The 27524-nt window shown below is 40.9% G+C and overlaps 2 protein-coding genes across 6 annotated transcripts in view; one reads left to right on the top strand and one right to left on the bottom strand.

Moving 5' to 3' along the window:
• Nucleotides 1-5121, top strand: part of TTC1 (tetratricopeptide repeat domain 1) — a 33337-nt gene extending 28216 nt beyond the window's left edge. Inside the window, exon 8 of the mRNA XM_069773193.1 lies at nt 4473-5121. Coding sequence (XP_069629294.1) covers nt 4473-4606 — 134 coding nt within the window. The 3' untranslated portion in view covers nt 4607-5121. The remainder of the gene's footprint in view (nt 1-4472) is intronic.
• An 885-nt stretch (nt 5122-6006) lies between these two features.
• Nucleotides 6007-27524, bottom strand: part of PWWP2A (PWWP domain containing 2A) — a 43016-nt gene continuing 21498 nt past the window's right edge. For 2 of the 5 annotated variants that reach the window (XM_069773188.1, XM_069773190.1), the window contains exon 3: nt 16924-19612. Coding sequence is in view for 2 of the 5 variants with exons in the window: in XM_069773190.1 (XP_069629291.1) it covers nt 19599-19612 (14 nt within the window). In the remaining 3 variants the exon portion in view is untranslated. Of the gene's footprint in view, nt 7174-7846; nt 7920-10052; nt 10162-16923; nt 19613-19636; nt 22869-27524 lie in introns of those variants that run through there. The other 3 variants (XR_011322515.1, XR_011322514.1, XM_069773189.1) reach the window with 3 other exon arrangements.

Raw genomic sequence — 27524 nt, 5'->3', positions numbered from 1 at the left:
CTGACTTTAAAGCCAAAGATTTCCAGCTATTGTGCAACAAGCTAGTCTTGTTTAGAGAAACTGTAATTATTGTGATAACTAGGACCAGTTCCTTTGGGGAGAGGGTGTGAAAAGAGGGGAAGTTTGGAATAGTTTTAGCAAGATTTAGCAGCTTAGAGGCTGTGACAACAATAGTTTTCTGCATAGCTACAGGGGAGCCAAGTATATTGGATATAAAAAAATCAGATGGAACATATGCCAATCTGTGTAACCCATCTTATACACACAGAGTTCATCAAGTCTAATCAAAAACTATGGGGACTTTCAGTTTAAGTTATAAATGAGTGCATTCCAGAAAACAGTGAAATGTACTTGATTATCAATGTGATTAATGGGAAGGCCTATCAGAGCATATCACCTGGGCCTTTCTGCCAATAAGAGATTTTTCCAGCTACTTGAGATCAGCAAAGATATTTATTAGGCTTAATGCCCAGAGAATTAGTTGCTTTTTTTTTTTTTGATACTGAAGGATATGTTGTATTTGCAACTAAGCTGCTAAACCCCAGCACTGTATATAGGGAGGTCACTTTAAATAGTTCAAATCGGAGCTAATACATACTTCTAATTCAGTCCTCACTTACCATTTAGGGAAGGGAAAAGGATTTGCCCTTGCTCTTTTAATTGCTTAAGAGATGTTGTTGGTAATACAGAAAGTTATACAAAGATGAAACCTCATCAGGAAATTTGTCTTTTATCCAAAAAAAATTCTTAACACAAACAATATCTAGCTTTTCAACTTCCAGACACCACATTAACACTAGCAACTATACTAGGAATTATTGCCAGAAAGTCTGAATAGCAATTAATTTTGGCTGTTATGTCTTAATGTAAATCATGAGAAATCTTTTCGTGCATCTGCCTTTTGCAACAGGATGTTAAATTGCAGTTAGGTGAGTAATGAATCACAGACTTCTGAGCCCTAAATTGATTTTTACCAGTTAGTTTTCTGGTTAACGTCTGAATATCACTTTGCTGAAAAAACTTAATATGCTGGAGTTCCAGATGAAATGTAGACATAGGCTCTCTAAAATGTAAAGAACAAGATCTTTTCTATGAAAATACCGTCTCAGAGATGAGAATGTGACCCTGCTTGGGGACAAGTGAGTGTTTGATTGCTGAGAACTCTTTGCAGCTGAGTCACAGCTCCACATGCCTTTTTCCTTCCTTCAAGCACAGTCTCTGTTTTAAGAGAGCTTTTCTTTGGGGGGAGGGGAAGGTTGGACTTAACTACAGATCTTAATTTAGGGATGAAAGGAAAGTGGGGGAGGAGGAAATAGTGCTTTCCTACAATGATGGGTTTATGTGTGCCAAGACAGCAGGAGCAGTGCTTGGGGCTTGAGTTCCCGGAAAAGGCAAGGCTTTCTTCTGCTTCATTACCAATTTATTAAATGTGGCTGCACCAAAAGGCATTGCTGTATGTGGATTTAAGTGATAGAACAAGAAGGTGACCTATGACTGTATTGTTTTAATTATTCAGTCACAGTGAGATGAAGAATAAAGTATTAAATATATCATATGGTCTTTAGCTTCTCCCCAAGAGCTGGCCTAGCTACAAGCAAGAATACCAAGGCAGTTGTTCTGTGTTTATTGGCTCTTGTATGACCGGAAAAGAGCTATCGTACTAACTCCAATTAGAAAAGACCTTTCACAGTTTCCTGAAACAGGCAAACTCGTCTGCCTGCTCCTGAGCCAGCTGCAGTGCCTGGATAACTTCTGAACTGTTTACAACTGACTCTAGCAATGCCACACTATGCCAGGATTCTTCCACCAGTAGACAAAGACACTTTTCACCCCAAACCTGAAGCTAAGCAATGACCAAATGTTTGTCTTGAAGTGCAATAGCAACTATTCATCCCAGTCATAGAGATGCTATGAACAACTTCATAGTTTTATAACCAAAATGCTCTTAGGATGCAGTATGAAATTATGAACTTAATAGTTAATTTGGCTTAAACAGGGTATAGCTTAGGAAAAAAACTCCACCACCAGTACAAAGAAGCTAATCCTAGCTGAGCCACTCACTGGAATGACTTCAGCCAGAGCATTCAACCACCTCATCTGTTAATCCACACAGAAAAAAAAAAAAAAAAAAAAAAAATCAAATTGAAGAAAAATCCTGTCTCACCAACTACGTGTTTTTGTTGGGTAAGGTGGTCTTTTTTTTCCTTGTGTAAGGCCATGGAATTTCTATGTTGACTCTCAAAGACCAATCTTGCTTTAAAATAATTACACAGACCTCTGAAAGATACCCAGTTGTGAACCAGCACTTTGATGCAAGATCTTAATTATTTTGCCATATTTAGGAGTACCATAGTAATGCTGTTAGTTTCTTTATGCAGGACTGAGTTGTTCCTTAGAATAAAATGCTTACATTTTTCCCCACCTATTGTTTGTGTTTGTATATTCTGTGAATGTGTTCAAAAAAGCTCCCCCTGCCCCAATTCAATTTTGAAAATGTGACTGAAGAAATAGTGTATTTTGGTTTATGGTGATGGTATTTAACCTGTCTTGAACTGTCGCTAGATTGTAAGAGATAAGGGGCATGCTTCCATGGGGTAAATTCAGACTTGGATATGATTTCTGTTTCAAGCACGGTCACAGGCCTGCAGTGTCATTCAAGGCAAATCTCTTGATCTGTTTGTACTCCATTTGTGCGACATAAATGCTACTTGTGGTTTTCTGTAAAGAACTTCTATAGGGCTTTGCTCCTTATGTTTCTGTACTTCTTTATCACTGCTGTGAAGTTACTGCTTCAGTATGGCTTAGGAACAAAGCCTGAACTAAATTCTGGCTGGTGCATTGTAGTGAGGAAGCTTACTTAATAGCAGTAGTGATGATTGCACTGCTGGGCAGAAACAGGGTTTTCAAACAAACAAAAGACCTTAAGAAAAGCAAAGAAACTAAATGATAAGTGTTCGTATGACTTTGCAGTTAGATTCTAATATGTTAGTTTAGAAGTAGAAATAAAGGTGAAGGTGACTAGAATAACAGAGATGTTTCTCATGACTTTAAGGTGGCTTGCTGAAAACAGACACATGCAGGTAGGAATAGGTGTGGCATTTGCACATTTTAGTTACGTGATTATGACTGCTTCAAGTTGCTCAGCTGGATTTCCTGTGTGCCAGCTATTGTCACTTTTTCCCCACCCTGTGCATGCACAAATCTCTCAGCAAAACAAAATCCATTGCCTTGAAGAATCTAGTAAAGGTAGAAGGCTTTTGAAAGGTGGTGTGTAACCTGTGGATGCAAACCTAGAGTAGGCTTTAACTTGTCCAAACTTCTCCTGTTTGTTCTTTGGGAAATTAGTCTACAATTCTGCATTGAAGCTAGGAGGAAAATCACGTTTTTCTTGGAAAACTGACTGTCTTCCTCCTTTGTCTTGTCATGCCAGGTGTTCAGTCAATGTTGAAGTTGTTACCTCTGCTTCTTGTTTAATTTTATGCATTTTATCTATTCTATCATCTCTATATAGGTAAGATTTTTTTTAAAAGGGTATCCTTTTGTTGCCCTTCCCCTTTTATAGGTGGTAGCAAGATTTATTTTCTAGAGTCAGGAAACATGTATGATAGATATATATTGATAGAAGCCTTTAGATTTTACTAACTGTCATATCCTATGTATATTTAACAATGCTTGTTAAATAATAGTTGTTTAGAGCTCTTAGCAGTGGTTAAGTTAGTCCTGGAGAACTGTAGTTTTGAAAGTGAGTTAAACTGCTGAGGTTTTTTTGCAGGCAAAATGGCTGTGAAGTTGTACGCTTCAGATGGGACTGCGTAGTTTGCAGGTGCAAACACAGTTGGAAGGATGAATTTGTTTTATTTTTCTTTATATCAATATACAGATTTAGAAAGGGATTTTTAATAATTACAAACAAGCAGTTTGAACTTTGGCTTTCATTGTGTCTTGCAGTAGACTAGGAGACTGGGTGGTTATATTTTGATTGTTTTTAGAGCTGTAGCTGCATCAAAAATGACCAGAACTGAAACCTTTGTGTTAGAAAATTGAATGTTGGCAGCTATCAGAGTTATATCCAAGCATAAGTATAGGGGAGACCCGTGCTTTGTTGTGAGCTCTTAAACTCCTGTGCCTCAAGAGCTTATTACTGAGGAACTAAGGTGCTTCTGGATAGTATAACCAGATAGCCATGACTGTCTGCAGGCACTGGCTCTTTATCAGGGCTAACAAACTGTTCAGAACCAGCATGGTGATCTGTTTTCAACCCCAAAGCTGACAGTAACTACATCACAGTTGGGATTTTTTTTAACTCCTAGGAAGAGCCTAAATATTCAACAAACTGCAGAGATTTCCACAGCATTTACCTTAAATTAGTAGATAAATTAGTAGAGCTGGACTGTGTGTGTAGTTAGGCATAATTCAATGGGAGTTTTCCCTCCGCCTAATACCTAACGTGTTATCTCTCCTTTTCATTGTAGGCAAACTGAAGGATCTTGGGAATTTGGTTCTCCGCCCCTTTGGCCTGTCAACAGAAAATTTCCAGATAAAACAGGATTCATCAACTGGTTCATACTCCATCAATTTTGTTCAAAATCCAAACAACAATAGATAACATGAATTCAATCTAGTTCTGCTGGCTTTCAGGCTGCGTGACCGTGTGCTTGCACGTACCAATAAAAGGATTCAGCAAACATTCTTCACGTTCCCCAAGTGAAGATAAGACTCAAGCATATTCATTTCCCTGCTTGTGAAATTATTTACAATGTGGATGTAAAGCAAGTCATTTGACTTATCTTAGTGATAACTGTGTCCAGTGTGTGATTTATTATTTTCTAAATTTTTTTTTTCTTCCCTTGTGGTGTTTGGCTTATCCAGCAGTCAGATTCATTATTTTGGCCCATTCAATGCTGGCAACAAAATTCTAGCAAGCAATTCAGTTGAATCAAAATGCCCACACACCTGTAGCCAAGAACAAAGCCTAATGCTGTCTTTGGGAATTAATGAATCTAGCAGAAGCACTTCTCCACACTCAGCAGGTGGATATGACTGACAGCATGCATGGAAGCAAGCCAACCTCTTCTGTGGAATAATTTTTCTTTGTAATAAAGGCTTGGTATTTCTGTTGGTTTGGTTTGTGAAGTTCTTGCCTTATTTAAGTCCTTCCCATGGTGGTATTGTTAAAAGTGCTTATAGCCACCCACAAATAACATACTTGCAAGACATTAATTTGAAGCATTTGATTTTATTTTTTTTTGTCTTGCTTATAGCAATATCAGTAAATTAACCTCAGGCCACCCTTACCCTTACCACCACAGTTTGTTTACTTTTTATTAATTTTTCTGAAGGCAAAAAGGAAATTTTGTGCCTATATATATATATACACACTTTGTAATGCTACCATAAAATTAGTTAAATTTGCTTGTCTGAGATTCATTCATATTACAGATACCCATAATGGGAAACAAATAAGTGATGTTAAAGTTGATTGCAAAAGATCTTCATAGTATACTAGACCTTGAAGACTGTGAAGTATCTATATATATCTCTCTCTGTATATATATATAGGTGCTGTTGAAATAGTTCATTCAGATTTTGGAGAAGGGCTGTCTTTCTTTTGTAATTACTGCTTACTGGTTTTTATATTGATGCTGAAATGTTTACATTGGAGGCAGATTTTTCAGTTGTCTCCATGCAGATTTCAACACATGATTTAATTAAATAATTAGTGGTGGCTGTCTATTGACTATTGGTTGTCATCTTGAATTTATTTCAGGAAGTCTTTCTGTGTACTTAAGGACTGAAATTACAGAGCTCCAGTCTTTACAGTAATACGCCTTAAAGGAATAGTCTCTCAAGCTAAGTCTGCAGTGAGCGTGTATTAAGTCTCTGGGAATTAAAATGTCATTGTCAAAAGAAGACAGAAGGCCTAATTCACAGTGAGGCCTGTGCAGCCTTTAACATCTTCTGCATAATTAAAATGTCACTTAAGCAAATAATGGCAAACAGCCTCTAGGATTTCCATGTGCTGAAACTGTAACTATGCCGTGCTTTACTGGAGTGAAGTTTCTAATGTGCAAGGCTGAATTTCCTTTACTAATAAAGTTTGGGCAAATGGTAAGGTGTATGGACGGGAGGTTTTAAAAAAAGAAGATGTTGCTCCTCGGAGCAGGCACACTGCTGCTGGGGCTGGGTGTGTCAGACAGACACCAGTATCCAGGCTGAGGGCTGAGCTTACCCCGGCAATCCGGGGAGGAGGGAATGTGCTGGGAGAAAAGCATGCTCACGCCCAAGAGGCTGTGCAGGTCCAGATAGCCTCATTAGCTCTAAAACCACTCTGCTTTCTGAACTGAGCTCTTCAGATCCAGGGAAGGCTTACTGGGTTGGGCAGAGTGTTGGGGCTAATATAAATGTTAATAATTTTTCCTGAAACCTGGAACGCTATGGGGCAAAGGTGTCCAAGCTGCTTCAGAGGAGCCCTGGGTGGAGGCAGTGCTGGGCTGAAGCTCGTAAGCTTGGCTTGTGGCCAAACTGAGGCACTCAGGTATGTCTGAATCATGCTTCCCTAGAGCTCCTAGTTCGGCACGGGCCAGGTAGAGGCGTCAGTTCTTGCTGTTGCAGGCTCCATGCTGCCTGAGAGCTGAAAAAGTGGCTGGCCCTGGAAGTGGTACAATCTGTCTGCACCTGGAGCCAGGCGGTCCACTGACTCTTCAGTTACGGTAGCTAACCCTACACAGGGGCTGGCTGAAGGGTGGGGAAAGGAGTTCTTCTAGGCTTTTTTCTCATTTGCCAACATGAGCGCTAGTCCTGCGTCACTGAATGGGAAGCAGACTCGGTCTGTGCCCTGGGTTTCACTCAAATGCAACATATATGTACACCCTTAGAACATACATAAATGGAACCACTTTAAAGCTACTATGGATACATAGAAAATTTAAAGTATCTTTGTTATGACCAATTAATTGCTATCTTTACACACACTGTGTTGTGTGTATATCTGTTATTTACCAGTGTATGGCTGTTGTGCAAAGTTACAAGCAGTGGCTTTTAGGAACCTCCTGCTTGTCTTACCAATGAGTTCAGTGACAGATTTTCTTCCTTCCGTTCTGTTCCTGCTTCACATCTTTAAAGGGCTGGAGGGCTGCAAATATGCCTTCTTGGGTGGAGGCTGGTTAACTTATTCTGGAAAATAAAAGCACAACGAAACTTTTGAAATTACTACCTGCTGCACAAACAACATCAAATAAGTGTGCAACCTCCCTGCTGAATGCCTGATGGGTACCTATAGTTTTAAAATGAAGGGATGAACAAATGAAGCTGAAGGATTGCAGCTGATTTGCTTTCCATACTTGTGTTTGTAATTTAGTTGCACTGTGTGAAAGAGGCGGGTTAGTGTCACTGGAAATTGGGCACACCGTTAGTGAGGACTCAAATCTATAGGTCATACACCTACTCAAAGTGCCACTCTCTAGCTAAACCAGAAAGCTCTGAAATGTGTTATCTGCCATTACAGCAAGTTCTCAAGGTAAAATTCCAATTAATTGCCTGAAGGAAGTCCTTTTGCATTGTCCAAATCTTGAACAATTGCATTTATTTTGCTCTTTATTTTTAAGGGTTTGGGGTTTTTTTCTTTTTTATGTCTAAAATAGTCATTACAGCTGCCACCAGAAAGGTAATTGGTACTTCCTCCTGGTGTAATTGGCCACAATTCCACCGCAGTGCCAGGGTGTTTTGAGTCACATGTGTTGGGCTTACAACCTCTAATAGGAAAAAAATGTTTTATGAAACATAATCTTTTAAATAAGTGCTCTTAAACCAACACGTTCCTTGCTAATTTGTTCCAATAGTTACTCACCCTTATTGTAAAAAGCACGTGCCTTTTTTCCACTTTGTCCTCAGCTCCCAGCCTTTGTTCCTTCTTACTCTGCCTGCAAAATAAAAAACATCTTAGTACCTGGCCTTTTCTCCCTGAACATGTTTGCATAGTAATGAAGGGGCCTGTTGGTCTTCTCCATAAGCTGAAGAGACAGGGCTGCTTTAAGTCTCTCCCTACAAAGAACTTTCTCCAGGATTTCCCTAATGTTTGTGTCCCAGACCTTCCATTTTTTGACATTTAGGAAGGGACATCAAAAGTGATGCTGAGATTTGTCTCCCTTCTGCTCTCTACAGACGGCATGATATGCTTCCTCACTTCTTTGTTTATACCCTCAAAGACTGTCTTAACCCTTTTGGCAACAGATGAGCGAAGTTTTAGACCTCCCTTTAGCCTTTTCTGGGATAGCTGAGAGAGACTCTCCTTTCCTGCAGCTGTGGACAGCATTTTCTTCCTTGTGTTAATGCAGCTAAATGCAAAATTAAGTCACACTTTGTTTGGCAGGCCTGGCGTACTAAGCAACACATGGGGTTTTTCTGTGTTTTCCACCCATGCTGTTGCTTACCAGCATTTTCAGAAGCAACTTTAGCTTTGCTTCTCAGTCACTGATGAAAGTGTCAAATAGTACACAAGGTCTAGCAGTGATTTGAGCAGACTCTCACAGGAAACATCCCTGTTTGAAGGACAGTGGCAAACTGTTTGAGATCTGTTGGGGAGGCAATCTTAAGCCACGTGTGCGTCATTTATTTTATATTGTAGATAGTTATCTGTAAACACTGCGTATACTGTAAAGCGCCATGCCAGGTGATGCGTCTTTATAATTAGACTTACTAAGCCTGGTTGAATGACAAGATCTATTTTTGATGGACTTTAATTGCATGTTTGCCTTTAATTCTTTATTAATGGATTTCTGAGCCTGTTTTCAGATTCCTATCCCTGATGTCAGATTAACCAGCCTATATTTACCTGGGCTGTCATCTTTGCCCTCTGTTGCTCCACTGACCTGTCTCTGTATCCAGCATACATTAAAGGCAAAGTGGGTGAGCCAGCTGGCCATTTTAGGTGAAATACCTGGGCTTATTTTCAGTCCTGTTACTGTTCCGCCTGGTTGCTAGCAGAATGGCAGGTACATCACCCCGTTTGCTTTAAATTGAGAAATACAAAACACCAGTACTTTTATGGTCTGCAATAGGCCCCCACCGCATTTTGAGCACTGCTTTTGTTCCTTATAGATTAAAATTTCTCTTGTATCATCCTTACCCTTGTTAGTCACATCTTTTTTAAGCTTTCCTTATCAAGATTGTATTCTCTTACATCAAGTTTATAGCAACTACATATTTTGTCTTCCCATATGCATTGTTTTTATTTTTTAATTGCTGCCTTCATACCACTGTTGAACCTCCAGGTCATATAGCCAAAGATTACCTCATTTTGTAGTTTAAAAAAACTTTTGTATTATTTCCTTTGTTTAGCATCTTAGAAATTTGCATTTTTCTTTGTAATTTTCTTATTTCTAGTCAAGTTTACCCAATTTTTCCTTCTAGTTTTATGGGTTTTTTTAAAGCAGGGGTAGAAATCGAAAAAATATGTACATTTATATGTGGGTAGATGTGCACAGATCTGTGGGTAACTCCAGACTCTCTGTCTGTAACCACCAACTTCCAGGACACTGATTTTTGTCTCTAGGCATTATAATATGGCTCAAAGTAATATATCCAGGATCTCATATTAGAAAGCCCTTGTAGAAATAATTTTAGGAAGCTCAGTGTGCCCAGTATGTCTCCGGCAGTTTATCTTTTCATTACAAGGGTGCTTGAAAAGTAGCTCATCTGTCTTCTGGTGGGCCCATTAGTCCTGTTTCCTGAGCTTTATCATCACGCTTGTTGATACATGCTTGGTAGCTGTTTTAGTCTACAGGATTTAAAATTGCTGCTGCTTCTTCCTCTACCCTTCCTGAATAAGTAATACCCAGTAATTGCCAGTCCACTCATTTAAGACATTCCACTACATTACCATATTCTAAAGCTTATATCATTATTTTCTTCTCATTTGTGAGACTGTGCAAACCATCTTATTGTATAGGAATATTAAGAGTAAGAATGAGGAACTAGAAACCTCTATGTGCTCTCTGATAATTCCATGTGGGTTACTTACAACACTAAATTTCAGATTCTATCACTTTTGTTACCTCTACCTCTTCCTCTTCATGCATGACGGGAGCGGGATACCCAAGAGAGATGTCTTCACCCTCCACTTCTCTGCCACCACTCAAGCCAGCTCCACCTCCTGAATCAAACCTGGACACAGAGAAAGTTCAGAGTGGGTGTTAAGGTTAGCACAAAACCCAATCCAGCAGGTGAGCTGCCCCAGTAGGGCTGGACTAAGCCCACTCAAGACGACCTTCCCCATGATGGAGCTCTCCATGCCATAAATCCAAGACATGCAGTGAAGTACGGCCGTTTCCAGCATCTGTCTTCATTTATTCAAGGGATTGGAAGAATTGCTGAGGTTATCTATCAATAACTTTACAGGGTCCCTGTAGTGTCCCACAGTCAGTAATTCAGTCTGTTCTCCCTCCTGTGGTTATCCCTGGCAGCAGACACTTGCTGGGTCTCTGTAAGCCACCCAGCCTTGTAGCTGCAGCTTCATTTCTGCATTTCCACTACCATGCTCTGTGGTGGCCGACCCGCAGGGCTTCCGAAATCGGCATTTCACAAAGCTCTAAGGTGTACACACAGGTTCCTGAGAAAGCAAATGCTCACTTAGCCCCAGAAAAAGCCTTGTGTTACCATCTTAGCAAAGCACAGCCATCCACCCAGCTACAGAGAAGGGCTCCACAAACCTTGTCAAAATCCTGTTTATTTGATGTCCCTTTGCTGCAGTGGGGGGGTGGGATGCCCCGAGGAGGTCTTTTCCCCCAAACATTCACTCTGCCACACCTTGCCACATACCCTCACGAGCAAACCCAATGCAGCAGCATGACCGAGTCGGCCAGGGAGCAAACCCAGGGTCGTTTCTGTTACCGTGCAGTGGACATCCTCTCACTTTTTGCTCTTTCTGCCCTCGGCAGCGTGCAAGGCCCTGTCCCCTCCTTCTACCACCACCTTGCTCCTTCCCACCTGCTCTTGCCTTTTGGCTCCTCGATGAGGAGACATGCCAGATCTGTCCCTTTCCCCCGCACACGCGGTGCAGCTCTGCGCTCTCACCTCCCCTCGACCCTCGGCATTAAACCACAAACTCGGGTGGGCTCCCTCAGCTGCGGCTGCCAACCCACACAGGCCGTGCCAGCTCCACAGCCCGCTGCTCTGCTGCCATCACCGAGCGTCCCGGGCAGCATGTTCTGGCTCGCCACTCGCTTCTCCTCCCCCTGCTCCCAGGTCTTCTCTAGGACCAGCACCTCTGCTGGCAAATTAACCCGGCTCCATTGAGCAACAATCACTTTAGCCCACTTGTGACCACCAGACAGTGGCCGCTGCCCTCAGCGGCAGGAGAGCCGGCAGCTCGGCTGCACCGCGTCCAGCACAGCTACCTGCCCTTAACTGGCATTACTGGAGTGCCCAACTCTGAGGCAGGTACTACAAAACGCAGGACAGCCCAACCCGTTGCAAATCAGGAGTAACCAGCAAAGCAAGGTCCATCAGTTTCCCCTAGGAAAAGAATAAAATCAGGTCCACAAGATGAGCTCAGCTTGCAGGGCAGGCACCCTCAAGGACCACAAAACCTTGGTGCCTTGACACACACGGGCTCTGCCAAACCCCCGGGAGCTCAGTGCTTCTAGGAAAGGCTGCTTGGGCGAAAGCAGTTTTTTCCAGCTAATTTTGGATTCTGACTATGAGAGTCCTAAGGCGTGGCCTTCAGAGGAGCTGAATACTTGTAGTTCCCTCAACCTCACCAAAGATTTGGGTGATTTAGCATCTCTCAAAAGGAAAAAAAAAAAAAAAGTTCTCCATTCTCATCATAAGATCTATTTCCCAAAACACCAGCCCCAAGGGAGGCAGCAGGAGGCTGAACTGGAGTTCAGAAAAGAGGCCATGGGACTAACACACGCCATGCCAATGACTTACTGTAAGCACAGCGCTGCCGATCCCCTCCCACCCAGCTGTTAAGCAGAGATCTGAAATCTCTCTGAGCTCATCAAGTTGAGATATTTAGTATTTGATAAAGCATCAAGCTTTGAAGCTGAATCCTTCCTTCCCCGATTAAGCACATTTCAGCACAAAACTTCCTTGAGAACTACCTCCCTCTGATTAGCACAGACATAGCCAGAGAGAAAGGAGAAGCTGCTGGTCACCAGTTCCTAGGCTTTAATTAGCTGTGTTATTCCCAAGGGATTATTGCAACAGCCAAGCTCTGTTGCTGGCTGCTGCAGCCAAGAACCAATTATATCAAAGTGCCACCTCTTTTTAACAGTAGGTAAAGATGTGCAGGGGCACATTTAATGTGCAGCATTAATATGTTGCTCATTCACAAGCTTTCCCTGCTTGGAAGAATCCCAGCACTTTCTTGTTCAGCAGCTTAATTTTTTTTAAACCTGTGCAGCCTCCTGCTCGAAAGGATGTAATTGCTGGGGAGTATCTTTTATTGGCAGAGGCTCTGGTCAGCCCGTTTGTCTGCCAAGGCACAGTAAATTGTCAGGCTCTTGGCTGCTGTGGCATTAAGCCAGAGTCATTACAGCCTACCCTGACAAAGCAAAGTCCTTTATAGATTAAATCTCCTAAAACAACTGAAAACTATTAACCACATTTTTCTGATTCTGCATGTTCAGTCGTAATCCCCCAGCTGGAAACTTCACCATCTGCAGCTCCGACTCCAGCTGGGAGTACCCCTACCTGCCCATCTCTCATCTGCTGGTTCTCGAGAAGGTGATTTACAAAGCCAGTATTCCTTAAGTGGACAGAGCAGATGATACAGGTCTGCCTTTCCTAGCCCGACTGAGACTGATACTCTGCTCCCGGCTCCCAGTACTGCCTGCACCGCGGCCATCAGCTCCCTGCAGTGACTGGGCAGGCGCTGGTCTCTGGGTGCGCAAGTGTGGGTCCCCCGCGGCCGCCAACCGAGAAGGTGAACCTCCACCAGCCACAGTAAATGAGACTTCAAGTGCTCAGGCATCAGTCCTGCCCGTTCATCTGGGATAAACACACATTGGCGGGCAGGTTTTTTCTGTTCCGTGTCTAACTCTGGCACGTGAAACGCAGCCCATCCCTGGTCCCGCGCCGAGCGCAGGAGGTGTTCCTGAGCAACACCCTCCCTGCGGACTGATGCTTCGGTGAAGTGAGATGTCAGGGAGACGGGGGGGGGGAATGGTATTATCTAGTCTAGGCAATAGCTTTGTGCCTGGCTGCTGGAATAGCTTCCTAAATGTATTCCTGGAGTGGTGCTGGTGAGTGCCAAGTGATAAAACAGGCCCCTGGAGAGGCAGCAGGGCTGTGGGCTCTGCTTGCCTAATTGCATTTGAGCACAGCTTCTCACAAATGCATCTTTCTTTACCTCGGTAAAGACTGACACATTTCCATTAGCTTATTTGGCTGTGGTGCTCCATCGGGGGGCACCTTTCTACCCGAGGAAGGAGGAATTGCAGTATTTGGAAACTTCGGGAAAGGAGGAGGCTGGAAGCTGACAGATTTACTGCCTACGGCTACAGCCCCCAGCCTGCCCTTGAAGCGACAGTTCTCTCTGTGCCCAAATGTTCTTGTGTGTCCCTGCTCCAAGCTCAAATACAGCTGAGGCCACGGTGCTTGCAGCCAGCAGCAAGTTTACTAAGCCAAGATGCAAGCGACGGCTTCTGATACGATTTTGCAGTATTAATGAAAAGGCGTACAATGGACGGCTACCCCAGCCCCTGATCTCACAGCTCACTCGCAATGTTGTCTTTCTAAAGGCAAACAGAGCAAACTGAGTGAATCGTGCGAGGATTATCCCTATCTATCTGCGCAGTACTAGTATTTCTGGGATCCTATATTTAACGCGGTCCAGTATTCATCCTTGTACACCCTGGAGCCCCCAGCCCCAGCCCCTTCCTCTGATGGCTCAGAGTGCTTCAGTGTTTGAAAGAGCCCTCCAGCAGGCACAGCCTTAGTTTAATATTTAATGACCAAGGCAACCACATTTGGAAATTCCAGTCCCTAAGCTCTTCGGATGCGGAGCTCTTAGCTGAAAATCTGGATTTAAAAATTAGAACTACCCCTCCTGGGCTTTGAATATTTACCCCAAATTCAGAACACCCCAAAAACATCCACAGGGGTGTTCAGCCTGCCCAGCATGGAGCGCCCACAGCTTGTGCTCCAAAGCCAGCAAGGGAATAAAAACAAAGACCGCAGAAACACTCAAGGGAAAAGCAGGAGCAGAATCATAAAAACAGGCTACAGAATGCAAATAAAAACCAGCTGCCAGCACTGTATGAACCAAAAACCAACACGATCCTTTTCCTACTGCCACCCAGCACACGCTGAAGCTCACTGCGTGCTGCCTTCAGAAAGCCCGGACTCCACTCACCCTCCCTGCATGAGGAGGGAGAACGACAAATCCACCTACAAAGACTTGAACAAGGACAAGTGAGCAAGATAAAAAAAACGATGACAGTGAGCGGCAGTTGATACCAAAGCCATATGCACAGGGGCTTGTTTCTGCCCCGGCAGTTGCTTAGAGGCCTGCTGGTACTGCTGCACCATGCTGCTGACAGTCTCTTTGCACACTCATTAGCATTTGGCAATTTGAGCATTGCTTTACCTTTGATTGAGCAGAGGGATGAGCTGCTTTTCAAAACGGCTCAGGTTCTCTGCTGTGCTATGGGTGCCCCTCGCAATGCACGACCACACCTCACGCGTCACAGACTCATTCCAGCCTGGTGGCATTCCCAGCTTCCCAGAAAGTGCAAAAGCACGAGAAGGACCTCATAATGCAAATCTCAGATGCCCCTTACACTCTTAGCAGCCTTGGAGGAGACTGTCAGTGGGGCAGATTAACCCAGGGAGCACAAAGGTAATGCGAGAGTATCCCTTGCGCGATTTCCTCAACCGCAGATGAGGCTTCAGGCAGGTGACTGCTTGCACCCTCACACTGCACTCCTCACCACGTTATGCTTAAAATTAATGAGTACGTGACAGCGTCTGCATTTACCACATCATCTCTCTGTTACCGATCTACCGGATTTCCTTAAGAAATCCGCCCATTGGTTTCACCCTAAAAGAAATCTTATTTCTCTGTACCGATCCCTCACATTTTAGCTGGCAAGCTATGACAAAACCCTCCTGCGCCAGGAGCTGCACTGAGCAGCTGCTCCGTGCACTTTTGCCCTCATTAAGTATCACCCTTTTGATGCTTCAGGGCAGCAGTAAACACTATTACTGAGCAGCATTGTGTAGGACTGGCTTCATCGCTGAAGGTTGGGTTACTTTTATACTTTTGTCACCGAACTACTGGAGTGAAGATTAATCAACGGAGTAATTGCAGAACTCTGAAATCTGTCTGGCTAACCTCTCTTGTGAGCTTCATAGTCACGCAGCAAATCCAGCAGACTCCCACAGCGAGACGCTACCAACACAATGTCACAAAGGAAAAGCCATTAGTGAGCAATTACATTTCAGCAGGATTTCCCTCTCCACCACAGCCTAATGAGGATAACCAATTCAAGAGGAACTGCTGCAAGAATGAATGAATAACGACAGAAAAAGGATGGGAGTTCCTGTAATCCAGAGAGAATAAGAAACAACCCTGTGAAGGAAAAGAAAAACACGTATGTTGGAGCTCTGCTCCAAGCTACAGACAGATGTGGGCATTTCGCTCACAGTTCCAGGAGGCACCAACTGCTTTCAAAAGCATCATAGAGGCCCAGGGCCAAAACAACAGTCACTACATGCACACAATCACTCCAGAAGTTAATTCTATTTTTGGCAAAGACTTCTGACTATCGACAACAGGTCACTGCAACAAAACACCTTACTTACAAAAGGGTTAGTACCTCAGCATCTCCCACTAGTTCCTGGCATTCTGTGCGCCATAAAAAAAGTAATGCTTCCTTGAAATAAGAACTTACTAGAAATCAAGTTTACCTGAGCAGCTTATTTTTTGTTTAACCTAGGAGCTCAACTAAATTTAGGATATCTTTTCTTTACGGTAACAAAAATGCAAGTGAAAAAAAAATCTATATAAATGCTACCTTCTATTTAATGGGAGAATACAACTCTACAGATTCTGCCATTTGAAGAAATATTTGCCGACATGGCCCTCCTTAGACCAGACTGCTGGTGATGGAGGGCTCCGGTACAAGAGTTAGCCATTACGGTACGACTTGCTCCCCCTCCTACAGGGCACCATGGCAAGATAATGCAACTCAGTGCAAGGCATTTCTTCCCCAAATGGAGAAATACCCAATTACACTTACCTGCAATGGACAGACTTGTCTGAAACTGTTAGTATTGCAGTAAAAACCAGCCAAAGAAAAGACGAGCAGGCAGTGCGCAGGTATTCAAAGGCCCAGCACTTTTTCTGCGTTTCAGCTGCTTTGTGCCTTGCTGCTGCTGTGACAGCACGGACCTCGTCTGCTCGCAGTGGGATTTGCTCTGCCCAGCGGAGCCGGGGGAGCCCTGAGCTCACCCCCAGCTCTGCAGCTCGCTCGGCACTCACCGACTGCGCTGGAATCGCGTCTGCAAGGGGCAGCAACCTCTTCCCATGACATCCACCTTCTTCCTTTAACCGGGACTTAGTGTGTCTCAGTCGCGGCCATGGAACAGAGCCATCAGGGCTTCTTTGTATCTGTTTCTACAACGTACACGTGATCTTTTCTTGCTAATTACACAAGAAAAAGAAAAGTTTTTTCCTATTGTCTGTGGGAAGCATCTGACTGGTGGAACATGACTTGGTATCTTTTAGCCACTATGGTGAAAGGTAAGGTTGGACCAAGACTCATCCACGTGATAGACTTCCAGGAGTGGACTAGTAACCTCAGTTTAATCTTTGTTTAATTCAGAAAAAAAATTTTAATATAAATCAAAGGCTTTTGGGTCAAGGACCAATAAAACAAGAAAGTTAAGACATCAAAACATTATTCAACGTTATTTCCCTTTAAAAGAGCACTGAAAAAAATCAAGGCTTTATTTGAATAAATGTTACACAACATTCTTTATCATTTACTTCTCAGCAAACCTTAAAGGGTGAATCATATTTCCTCATTCAAGTCTACAAAATGAAAGAGGCATAGTGACCATTCAATATACAGACAAGAAGGTAGCACGGAGCAAAGCTTAAATATTAAGCAACTAAAGCAAAAAAGTGAAAAGCAATACATTACTGTAATTCTCTATCATTAGAATATCCCTGACAATTTCATTTCAAAATGAAAATCTGGTTTCAAACAAAATGGCTGCAATACTTTCTGTGAAAACAAATGCAAATACAGTTAGCTACCTTGTCTATTTTTATGCTATTTGCTTATATACCCATATTCTCCAATGCAGAGACCTGCATCTCTCTTAAGTGTATTTTTTATATTTCAGCTGCTGTGCACAAGTGCTCACAAAGGTGAGGAAATAAGAGCACTGGTTAAGAGTCAGATGTCACACAGGCAGGCACTACTGGCTTCTACTTACAACATCAATCAGTTTTCAATCCAATGTGCAATAACCCTGCTATTACAGTCCTGGGCCTTTTTCCTGAGCAGAAACTGTTTTGTGCCATGTTGTTTGGTGGCTTCTTTTTTGTTTGGTTGGGTTTGGGTTTTTTTGTGTGTGTGGGTACAAATGTAATTTATTAGGCCAAGACCCTCATTCATTGTCAATACAATTGGGGTCTGGTCTCTGGAAGTGAAAGGCTAGCACATACATGACATCAAATCGGCTCCCCTTTCCTCAAATCAGATGTCTTAATTTTTCTAAGTTGTAATCAAATCTCAGGCCACAAACAGAACCAGACTGCTGATCCTCTTCAACTGGTGAAAAGGAAAAGCACTGTAGAACAAAGATTAATCTCAAATTAAAAAAAATAAATTTGTAGTTTATTATGAAAAATGGTACAATTTGGACCTACTGTACAGCATTATACAGCTAGTTTTTAAGAAGTAGGCAGTTAAGTATTCAATTTCTGGCTTTATAAATAAAGAATTTACCTCTGAGAAATAGAAACTGAAGCAGCAAAAAGCATGAACTGCCTCAGTATGTGTGTATCGCTGATATGCCTATCCTGGATTTGGATGCCTGTCCCAGCCTCTCACTTCCCCCCTCTCCAATTGTTTAACAAGTATAAACCTGTTGCCAATATCAAAGCCAAACAATAGAGTTGTCCTTCAAATTCTATGTGATTAATTCAGGATCCATACATGAAGGCTGTGAAACTGTCTTTGTGCTGATACAGATGCCTCTCAGAAAGATATTTCTGTTTTTAAATGATCTAGACAAAGACACTATTTTCTCCAATTGAATCAGGATATTAGTAAGGAGGAAAAGAGTTTCCTACAAGTCTTTTCACTTCTACAGAAACAAAAAATTGACTTTTAGTAGATCATGTGCACATTTTCATTTCTTCAAAACAAATATTTATTTTCCCAGGTTATCTAATAAACCCCCTGCTAAGAACTTTGTAAGAAATGATACTGCTGAGAAAGTGTGCACACAATGTCAAATAATTAGTGACAAATAAATTAATATTTAATAACTCAATATTTCAGCAGTGTGTCCAGCATTCACAAGCTCCACTGAAATAAGTCTTACCAAACACCTTTGGGGGAGGGGAATAAAATGGATAAAACCCACTGGGTTTCTTTTTTTGATTTACAGCTATTCAAAGAAGTCAATGCAACTCAGATCAATAACCATCAGAAGCACTAATAAAACCTTTGCTCTACTAGTTACCTATCTGAAAAATATTTATGTCAAAAGGAAAAATTAACCCATGATTTGAAATAGAAATGCCGTTCCATTTAATCGCTCTCCATTCATGATTCCCATCTCGTTATAGTATTATAAGCAAAATGCTGCTCTCTGCGTTGTAGCCCTTCTTAACGTTATTCCACAATCCTCAATTCCCTAAGTGTTACAATAGCATAAATAAAATGCAACCATATTCACACAGAAGGAGCTTTCCCATAATACAGAGATACATGGAGTTTGTGGTCACTGTCCTTTCCATTACCTCTATGGGAAATATTGGTCTCATATAGCAGGACTGTTCATATTTTACAATACAATTGGTTTTGGACATGCTTTTGATCACAGATCACAGCTCTGCTAACACCTGCACTAAATACTAACTAAGCCTCATAGAATGGAAAATTGCAATGCTAAAGTTAAGAATTAAAATAAAAGTTCAAAAGTTACAGTCAACTTCCCAGGCAATTGGCTCCATCACTGGCACCTATCAAAACATACAAACGTGACTGCCACATTACAAAAAAACCCAGTTATTTGCAGTGATTCTTCATACTAATAATTCAAGTGGTTCCTTGCATGTAAGTGTCATATAGTCTTTAATAATTTCATGCGTCATTTATTGCAAAAAAGTTTTATAAAATATTTCCTAACATCTTTTTAAATTTCGAAGAAAATGTACATTAGGTACAGATGCCCTAAGAGGGTGCGAGGGGAAGCTTTAACATATTTACCCCCTTTCCCCTTCAAAAAATGTTTACTACTTGGTGAAGATTTCAGAGGAAAAATAGGACAATTCAGTCTCAGATTTCTTTCAGTCCTGATGAGCTGGTGCTCTTCGTGGCAGTGTAGTGAGGTTCCATAAAAACAGCAGTTGACTAGTGTCTCTGAGCTGAAAAGGGGAGAGAAAGGGAAAATGGTTAAATGCTTTCCAGTATATATTGCAAAAGTAGGTAAGCAAAATCTGAGGTGGCCAGAAAAGTTACCAGTTCACCTGCTTTGTGCATTGTATGCAGAAGACAAAAAAAAATATTTACATTATCACGAGACATACACAAGTGAACAAACTCCTCAGTTGACTGGAGTTTTAAGAGGAGCTACCGTACCAATCTATTTTACATCTCACCCCGTTTCAGCATCCAGAGAGAATTTCAATTTTTAGAGACATTTAAAGATAGCTAACAAAGGAGGAAGATTAATATACAAAGCCTATACAATGATGTGTAGTTCACAATACAAAGCTAAATCTGACACCGTAATGCCATTTCAAATGCAAGACCTAAGTGTGCATGGGAGCACTGAAGTATAAACCTGCTAATCTTGTTTCTTTTCCATTATTGTTTATGTTTTCCTATTTGTTCCACGTAAATGGAATAAAATGACGATAAAGCAGATAGAAGTAGTCCAGGTACTAACTGCTGCATGAGACCACCACCAGTCAGTAACCATTTAGGGTAGTGCAGAATCAGCACAGTCTGCACTGACCTGTCTCTTGCGTAGCATGGAGAAAACGTTGTTCTAGAATAACTTATGTTGGAGGACACCTCTGGAGATCATCTGCTCCAACCCCTTTGCTCAAAAAAACACACAGGAGACCAAACAAGGTTCCAACATGACCAGGCCAGCCTTGTTGATTCCTTTTACCATTCTGCTGAGCTTTTGACTGCTAGGATTATTTGAAAGGTACATACACATTTTCCAGTACTGACAACAGCATTGTGAATAACACAACTGAATTTTAAAAAGGAGACTCCTAGCATGCACAGGAAAATCCTGAAGTTCTTTCTAAATTAACAACTCTTCTGAATAATATCCAAAAGAAACGGAAAAAAAATGAGAAGTAGAGCGTGGAGTTTGTGAAAATGGTCCTACCACAAGAGGAGGCAGGGAAGACAAAGGGGATAACTACGGAGTTTCTCTATTAATCGGTTGCTCACTGTGCCACAAAAGGACAACATAAAATAAAGATAAATACTTTATTTTATATCCTATGCAATGCAGTAGAATTAAAATAGGAATGAAATTTTGGGAAAGTTGAAACAGAAGCAATAAGGGCTAATTATGAAATTTAACAGATCCAGGCAGAGACGCACTGACCTGCTATATACTGACAGTAGACTAGGACGCATTCATTCCAATATCCAATAGGTCCTATTTGGGTATGATACTCAGAATTGATATATAATCAAACCTATTTTAGCTATGGTCCACTCCAAGATGCACGAGATAAACCTGCAGAGCCTCTACAAAGAGAAGGATGCTGGACAAATTTCTACTGTGTTCAATAGTACTTACTGTTGGTGCAGGTAACTAAACACCACAGTATTCCAGGCTGCAAAACAACCAATATTGGGTATTAAAGCATATGACCAATAAGAAATTCTCCAAAATAAGACTGATATTAAATTAGCATCATGTATCCATGAAGTCTTGCAAAGAGATTTTATAGTACATCAGAGAACCAGACTCTACTCAGAAATACCAAAAATCCCATAAAATTTGGACAACAGTTCAGCCAGTATGTCCCAACACCCGCACTTCCAAATTTAAGCCTCAGTGACACTATTACTAGCCAGCAAACTTCTGTGAATTACAAAGGAATAAACGAGACAAGAATTTGGTTCAGTTAGCATGCATACAACTACTACTAGGTCTAAGGAAATGGACAATTCACCTTAACACAGGTGTTCCCTCATTCTGATGGCAGGCAGTTTTAGTTTTCACACCCCATCTACCAGCTTAGCAATCGATGCAGTTGCAGTGATTTTCAGAATCAATATTTGGCAAAGACTGTTCATTACACACCTGGCATTTGTGTTCCTGCCCAAGTCAGTTCTACAGCTCTCTTTTACTCTGTGATTCTTACCGTCGAGAGATTCCAGAACACCCTTAGCAAGCACCAGAAGCTTCACTTCTCCCACTGACATTTATACACCATCACTAGTGACTCCAGAAACATTACTAGTCTTATCCTCTATTATAGTCCAGACTTCTGTTTTACCAGCAGCAAATCTCAGTTTATAAAAACTGAAACCAATGGATATTGAATATCTAATCCCAGACCTAATGCAATAATATAGTATTGGATCAAACTTTTAAATATTAATAAAGTAAAAATCATGACTTCTTCATGTAAATCAAGCTCCCTTTACAGCAACAGTATGTTCTCCTCACTGCCCTATTTCCTCTCCATGTCAAAAAAAGATACAAGAGACATGCATACATCCATGACAGATCTAAGTTGTAAATACACATTTGGGCTAGAATTCCCAATAATGTTCAGTATCTGCTTGGCTTTAATCATGTACTTTAAATTTCCTTATGGACTTAGGCATGCACTGAAAGTTAAGCATGTTTGTTAAGTGTTACCCCCCCATATCAGAGCTTTTTGGGGGAAAAAAAAAAATCAAAACAAACAAAGAAAACAAACTTAATTTTCCTAGAAGAGTGGCTCCCTCCCAGTGACTGTACGTCATCTGCAAGTTTCTCATGAGATCCTCCTGCTCACGTTTTCAATTCTTTTCCTTGTTTTAGGTATTAAACTTTAAAAAGCCTAAAATGTTCTAAATATTTTTCCTGATTTTACTTTTACACATCAGCAAAGGCAGGAAGCCATGCCTACAATCACAAGCAGCAGATGAACTGCCCACAAAGTACATCCTACTAAGATGTGATCCACATAGCAAAAATGTTTGAGGATTGCTGGTTTAGGAGACAAAAATCTTTATTTTTAATTTTTTTTTTTTTATACCTTCACATTATACCTGTCAAGTTATTTAATCTGATCATGTAATGCAAACTTCAAGAAGCAAGCCTGAAGAGAAAGTTAGTGTGGATCTTCTCAATAATATATCTATCAATCCTGACACCAGGTTAGGTCAGGGAGAACAGCTGCATCTAAAGTGTTCAGACAGAAGAGGGAAATAAAATAACAGGTAGCTCATCACTTCTGTCCTAACCTGTTTTGCGTATGATTAGTTGATAGCATAGTGAACCCTTCACTTAAGGCAGGGCTTAAACCAGACAGACCTGCCAATTTCACTGATAACTTCAGTGCCCCCAATTTGAATCCACAGTGGTCTGTCAGACACTGTAAGGGAGCAGCAGGACTCGTCAGTCTGATGTAAAATGCTGCCATTTGTTGAGACCTATGGTAGAAAAAATCCAGTTAACAGGAGTAAAGAATTTACGATGGTTTAGAAAAGAAAACAACTGACCTCCTTGCCAGCCTGAATTCTTACCAGGTATACTATTTTTAATTTCCAGAAAGCAGCATACCATGAAAAGATGCTAAAAACTCACAGAAGAATCAGATTCAACTTTTTTGAGCTTAAACTGGTCTTCACCAGCAGAGTTAAAGGGAAATTACAGATCATTTAGCAAACAAACTAGCAGACAGCAAAACAAAGTATCTACCTGTACAGACACCTATGTAAACACTGTCCTGCCCACTGAAAAACTTGGTGCTCAAAGCCAGAGTGATACTATGAAATTTTGCTGGACAAAGTAACTACCTAGAATAAGTGGAAACTGAAGCAATGGATTATATAATTCCTGGCGACCATGACCTTCCTGTATTTTAGAGTAAAAAAAAAAGCAAATTTGGGGCACTATCTATTCAATATTGATGGCATTTTACATCCATTGTCCAATGCAGCCTGTGATAAACCAGATTTTTTCATATACTGAGAAATGCAAACAAGTGTGACAGTGAGGCAGGCAACTTGCCATTGCAGTAATACAACTGGTACCCATATCCAGTTAACCATTACTTTCTTCCACATCTTGATTTTTCTTTCTTTCTAAAATGTGAAAACCACCAGCTATTCCTCCCCTTTTTAGGGCGTAACTCCAATGAGTTACCCTCCAGGTAAAAACCATAAAGATGAGATTGTGCCTTCTTTTGGCTTTGTATCTTCACGCAAAACTGTACGCGTACACTGTGTTCATTATGGTCAAACTACCAAGAATTTCTTTATTATAATAATTAAGTTTGCTTAAAAGAGAAGCAGATGACTCACAGTTGCAGAGTATATTGGAGTTTCTTTGTAATAAAGAATGAGAAGCAAAATACAAGTACTATAAAAACTGTTCCCATTTGGCCGCTCACACAGTCTTTAAACTGAAATTCAAAGCCTTCTTGCCAGTGGCATTACAATCTTTGTTGAAGTGATTATAGGATGAAAGAAAACTGAGACAACAGAAGGTGAAAGAGCAACTGCACCAGTTGCTCTCATGGACGTTATGATTTGAAGGCAAAAATCCAGGGTAAGTAGTAGATTAAAAAAATATAGGTTTATTAATTTCAAGTGAGCGTTTCTAACTATTGCAGAATCTCGCTATTCCAATACATACTAACCATACACTTGTTACCTGCATGTTCGGCAAAATTAACGAATACGAAATAATTTTGTGCAGGAACCTTTGTATTGTCACAATGAAGCTGACTTTAGAATGCTGCACGTGGATTTAGCCCAGATCAGTGAGGAATAACCTTTGGCTGGATTGCTATAAGGTACAAAAACTGATCAGGGGATGTCTGATCTGCCCAGTTAAAATATATTTGGTTTTACATTGTTTTATGTGGATCAATAGCAGTGTTTTGTATAGAAAAGGTTTAAGGCAGGAGTATACAGGATTGGGCTCCGGAGATATAGTGACTGAAAAATAAAGCCACACACGTGCAGTCACATATCTTATTCTCCTTATATCGTGGAGGAACATTTCTTACCCTGCGGATTCCCTGGTGTGAACCACGTGGAGCAGGGACCAACAACCCAGAGAACAAAAGGTACAAAGAGCAGACTTGCCACAAAGGATGAAGTGTCCCTAGATCCTCACAGACGGCGCTTCTATGCTTGCAAGCCGCTTGCGTCGGCTCAATATCCGTGCCATTAAATTCCCCGACCCTTGTGAACTCAGCAAGTTGTCTGTTTTATCAATCATTCAGTGAGTTCATTCACTTCATCATGTAAATCCACGATTTGTAGGCAAGTGATAGCAAAGCCTAACTCTGAGGGTACGGCTCTCCCGTGATGTACAGTATGCTCACAGCAGTCTGGGCTCTGTTTTGAAGCAGTTTCATTCACCTGCTGGAGCTATGGAGTCATCATAAAGATTACCACCAGTAATAAACGTAAGCATGTGTGCTAGGACAGGCACTGACACAGCTTATGGCCTTTCACCACTGATGTCATGGACATCTGCCCCACTCAACTGCATTTTACACAGCCATTTTGCTGGAAGTCACCACTCTAATGTGGATTCTGATTTTTTTATTGTGAAAATTTTCACAATCCTGTGTATTCACCATGTCCATAGAGAGAAGCACTGCTTTTGAAAGTATTTGGTTTTGTCTTCAAAGGAAAAGCAGAAAGACAACAGGCAGCCATCAAGAGGAAGAAAAGGCAGCCCAGAAGGACAAGGAAAGTAAAAATAGCAGTATCTCCAATCACATACTGTGAAGGAGAAGATACATAGCTCGAAGTAGAGAGCCCACATTTAAAAATAGTTACAGTAACAAATACGCAACTTCTGTAGGGGACTAATACTTTGTCTAAACGCAAAACTGCATTACAGAAGAAATAGCATGTGTTATTTTACTGCTACAGATTCAAATTTTAACTAGTTAGGAAGAGTTAAAATAGGCTTCTCTTCCAGATAATGAATTACTAAAAAGCAAGCAGAACTATTGCATTCCTCTATAGCCCAAGACAATCTTCAACAACAGGGCCTCAGCTACAAGGAAAACCAAGAGCAGTAACACATTCTTCAGTTTACATGCCTAATTCCCTGAAATACATAACACAGTATCAAGAATTTCTAAAACCTGGCCAAACCCAGATTTTTCATATAAATGTACCAGAAGAGATTAGGTCCCTAAATTCCTCAACACTTGAAAAAACTCAAGGAAAGATATCCCCCCCCCCCCCCCCAATAATCAAATATTGCTAATGGGATATTCCAACAAAAAAATTTCAAAGCTCAGAACCTTTAGCTATGATTTTTAACAGCAACATGTAGAGACAAAAAAATCTGGGTTTTTTGGTTGGTTGGTTTGTTATTTTCCCTAGCAAAAATACAGGAAAACAGGTTTGCTTATCTTTTTGGAGGGACCAAAGGTAGAGGAGGGAGCTATTTTTAGTACTAAGCCTTCTCTTTCTTGTTCTTCTTGAAGGACTCAGGAATCAGGAGTGACTTGGAAGCTTTCACAAACACATTTCCAAAGCCTTTCATGACGTCTAAGTTAAATAAGCATCATGAAACCAGTAAGAGTAACCTGATAATAATTTCCTTCTCCTATTGCTCAGACTTCAGCCACTTGTTATTACAATCTCTAGCAAACACATTTCTTGGTATTTCTACCAAAACAAAAAAAGTTTATATCAGAATCAAAATCTCTGCTTACTAAACATACTACAGATGGCCAAAAGAACACAACTTTGTGACAATCACCTTCAAACTGAGATTCCACGTGTGTCACCAACAGCAGAGCAAAAATAACCAGACCATTCCTAGTACTAGCAAATGTAAGGACGTGTTCCTTACCACATTCATCTGCATTCCTGTATGAAGTACTAACTGATTTTAGGGCTGATTTTAATGGTGACATCTTAGAAAAGTTGACACGATATGCCCCTTACTAAAATCAGTATCAAGATGACTTCAGTTTTAGATGACTAAAGAACCAGACTACATGAAACAGTCCACAATTGTTTATGAAATGCCATTCAGATACCTGTGTGTCAACTGAAGCATTTAATCAGGTCATACAGAGCAGCTTGAGGTTCTAACCCTAACTAAACTTCTTTGAAAAATCCGTTTTTTATGGATTTAATTCCTTTTCACCAGAGCTACTAATTAGCAAAACTGGCACCATATGCTTTAAAATTCTGAACCACTGCAGAAGTACAATGAAACACTAGTGTTTCCTAAAAATCAAACAAAAATCCTAGATGTTACTAAACAAAAATGATGCAAAATTAGTATTTAAGTAAATATTGCTTGGAATTGTATCTGCTTACTTTACTGACAAAGCAAGTATCCTCTCCGCCTTTATGAACCTGTTAGAAACAGGCAAGGACAATTCTGTCACCAGAACTTTGCTGCGTTTCTGTTACAGAATCTTTTAGTGATGGTAACAAGCTAGTGAGAACACAGCTTGCCTTCCAAATCATGGATTCATAGCACATGGCTGGCACGTATAAGAATATTTCTTATTCATATTGCATATTTGACATCAAAACCATTAGTAAGCAAACATGAAAACTGACCCAGATCTATTTAAAAAAAACCCAAAAACAAAACAACCAACCAACCTAATTTAAAGTTGACATGTTATATAAATAATGTCATCCAAACATGATTTTGCATAGAAGAGGCCCCTGGCAGAAGATGCAGTGCAGTTTTACTACACATGGAAACTAAGACTCTATTATTAGAAAGCCATACTTCCACTGTACCAAGTGTGATTCCTGCATGACTAAACAGGACACAAGTCGGAATCCTTCATTATATACATACTTCTACAAAGATTCTGTTTTCCCAAAATCAGAATTGTTAATAACAAAATTACAGAAAACAGAGCCTGACAGGGTCAGGATAGATCATCTATTCTGTCCCATACCCAAATGCAGGATGAATTTAACCCATTCTTGACAAAGGTTAGCCTCACCTATTGTTCTTAAAAACATGTAATTACAAAAACTATGCGACTTTCCAAACACCACCTAGGGTTTCACTATAACAACTGGAATAAATATTCTAGTGCCTAATCTTAACTTGCAGTCTTAGAATTTTAAATA

This window comes from Haliaeetus albicilla, chromosome 27 (assembly GCF_947461875.1).
Source record: "Haliaeetus albicilla chromosome 27, bHalAlb1.1, whole genome shotgun sequence".
Taxonomy (NCBI): domain Eukaryota; kingdom Metazoa; phylum Chordata; class Aves; order Accipitriformes; family Accipitridae; genus Haliaeetus; species Haliaeetus albicilla.
Note: the sequence above shows the minus strand (reverse complement) of the source record. Positions and strands in the feature narration are given on the sequence as shown.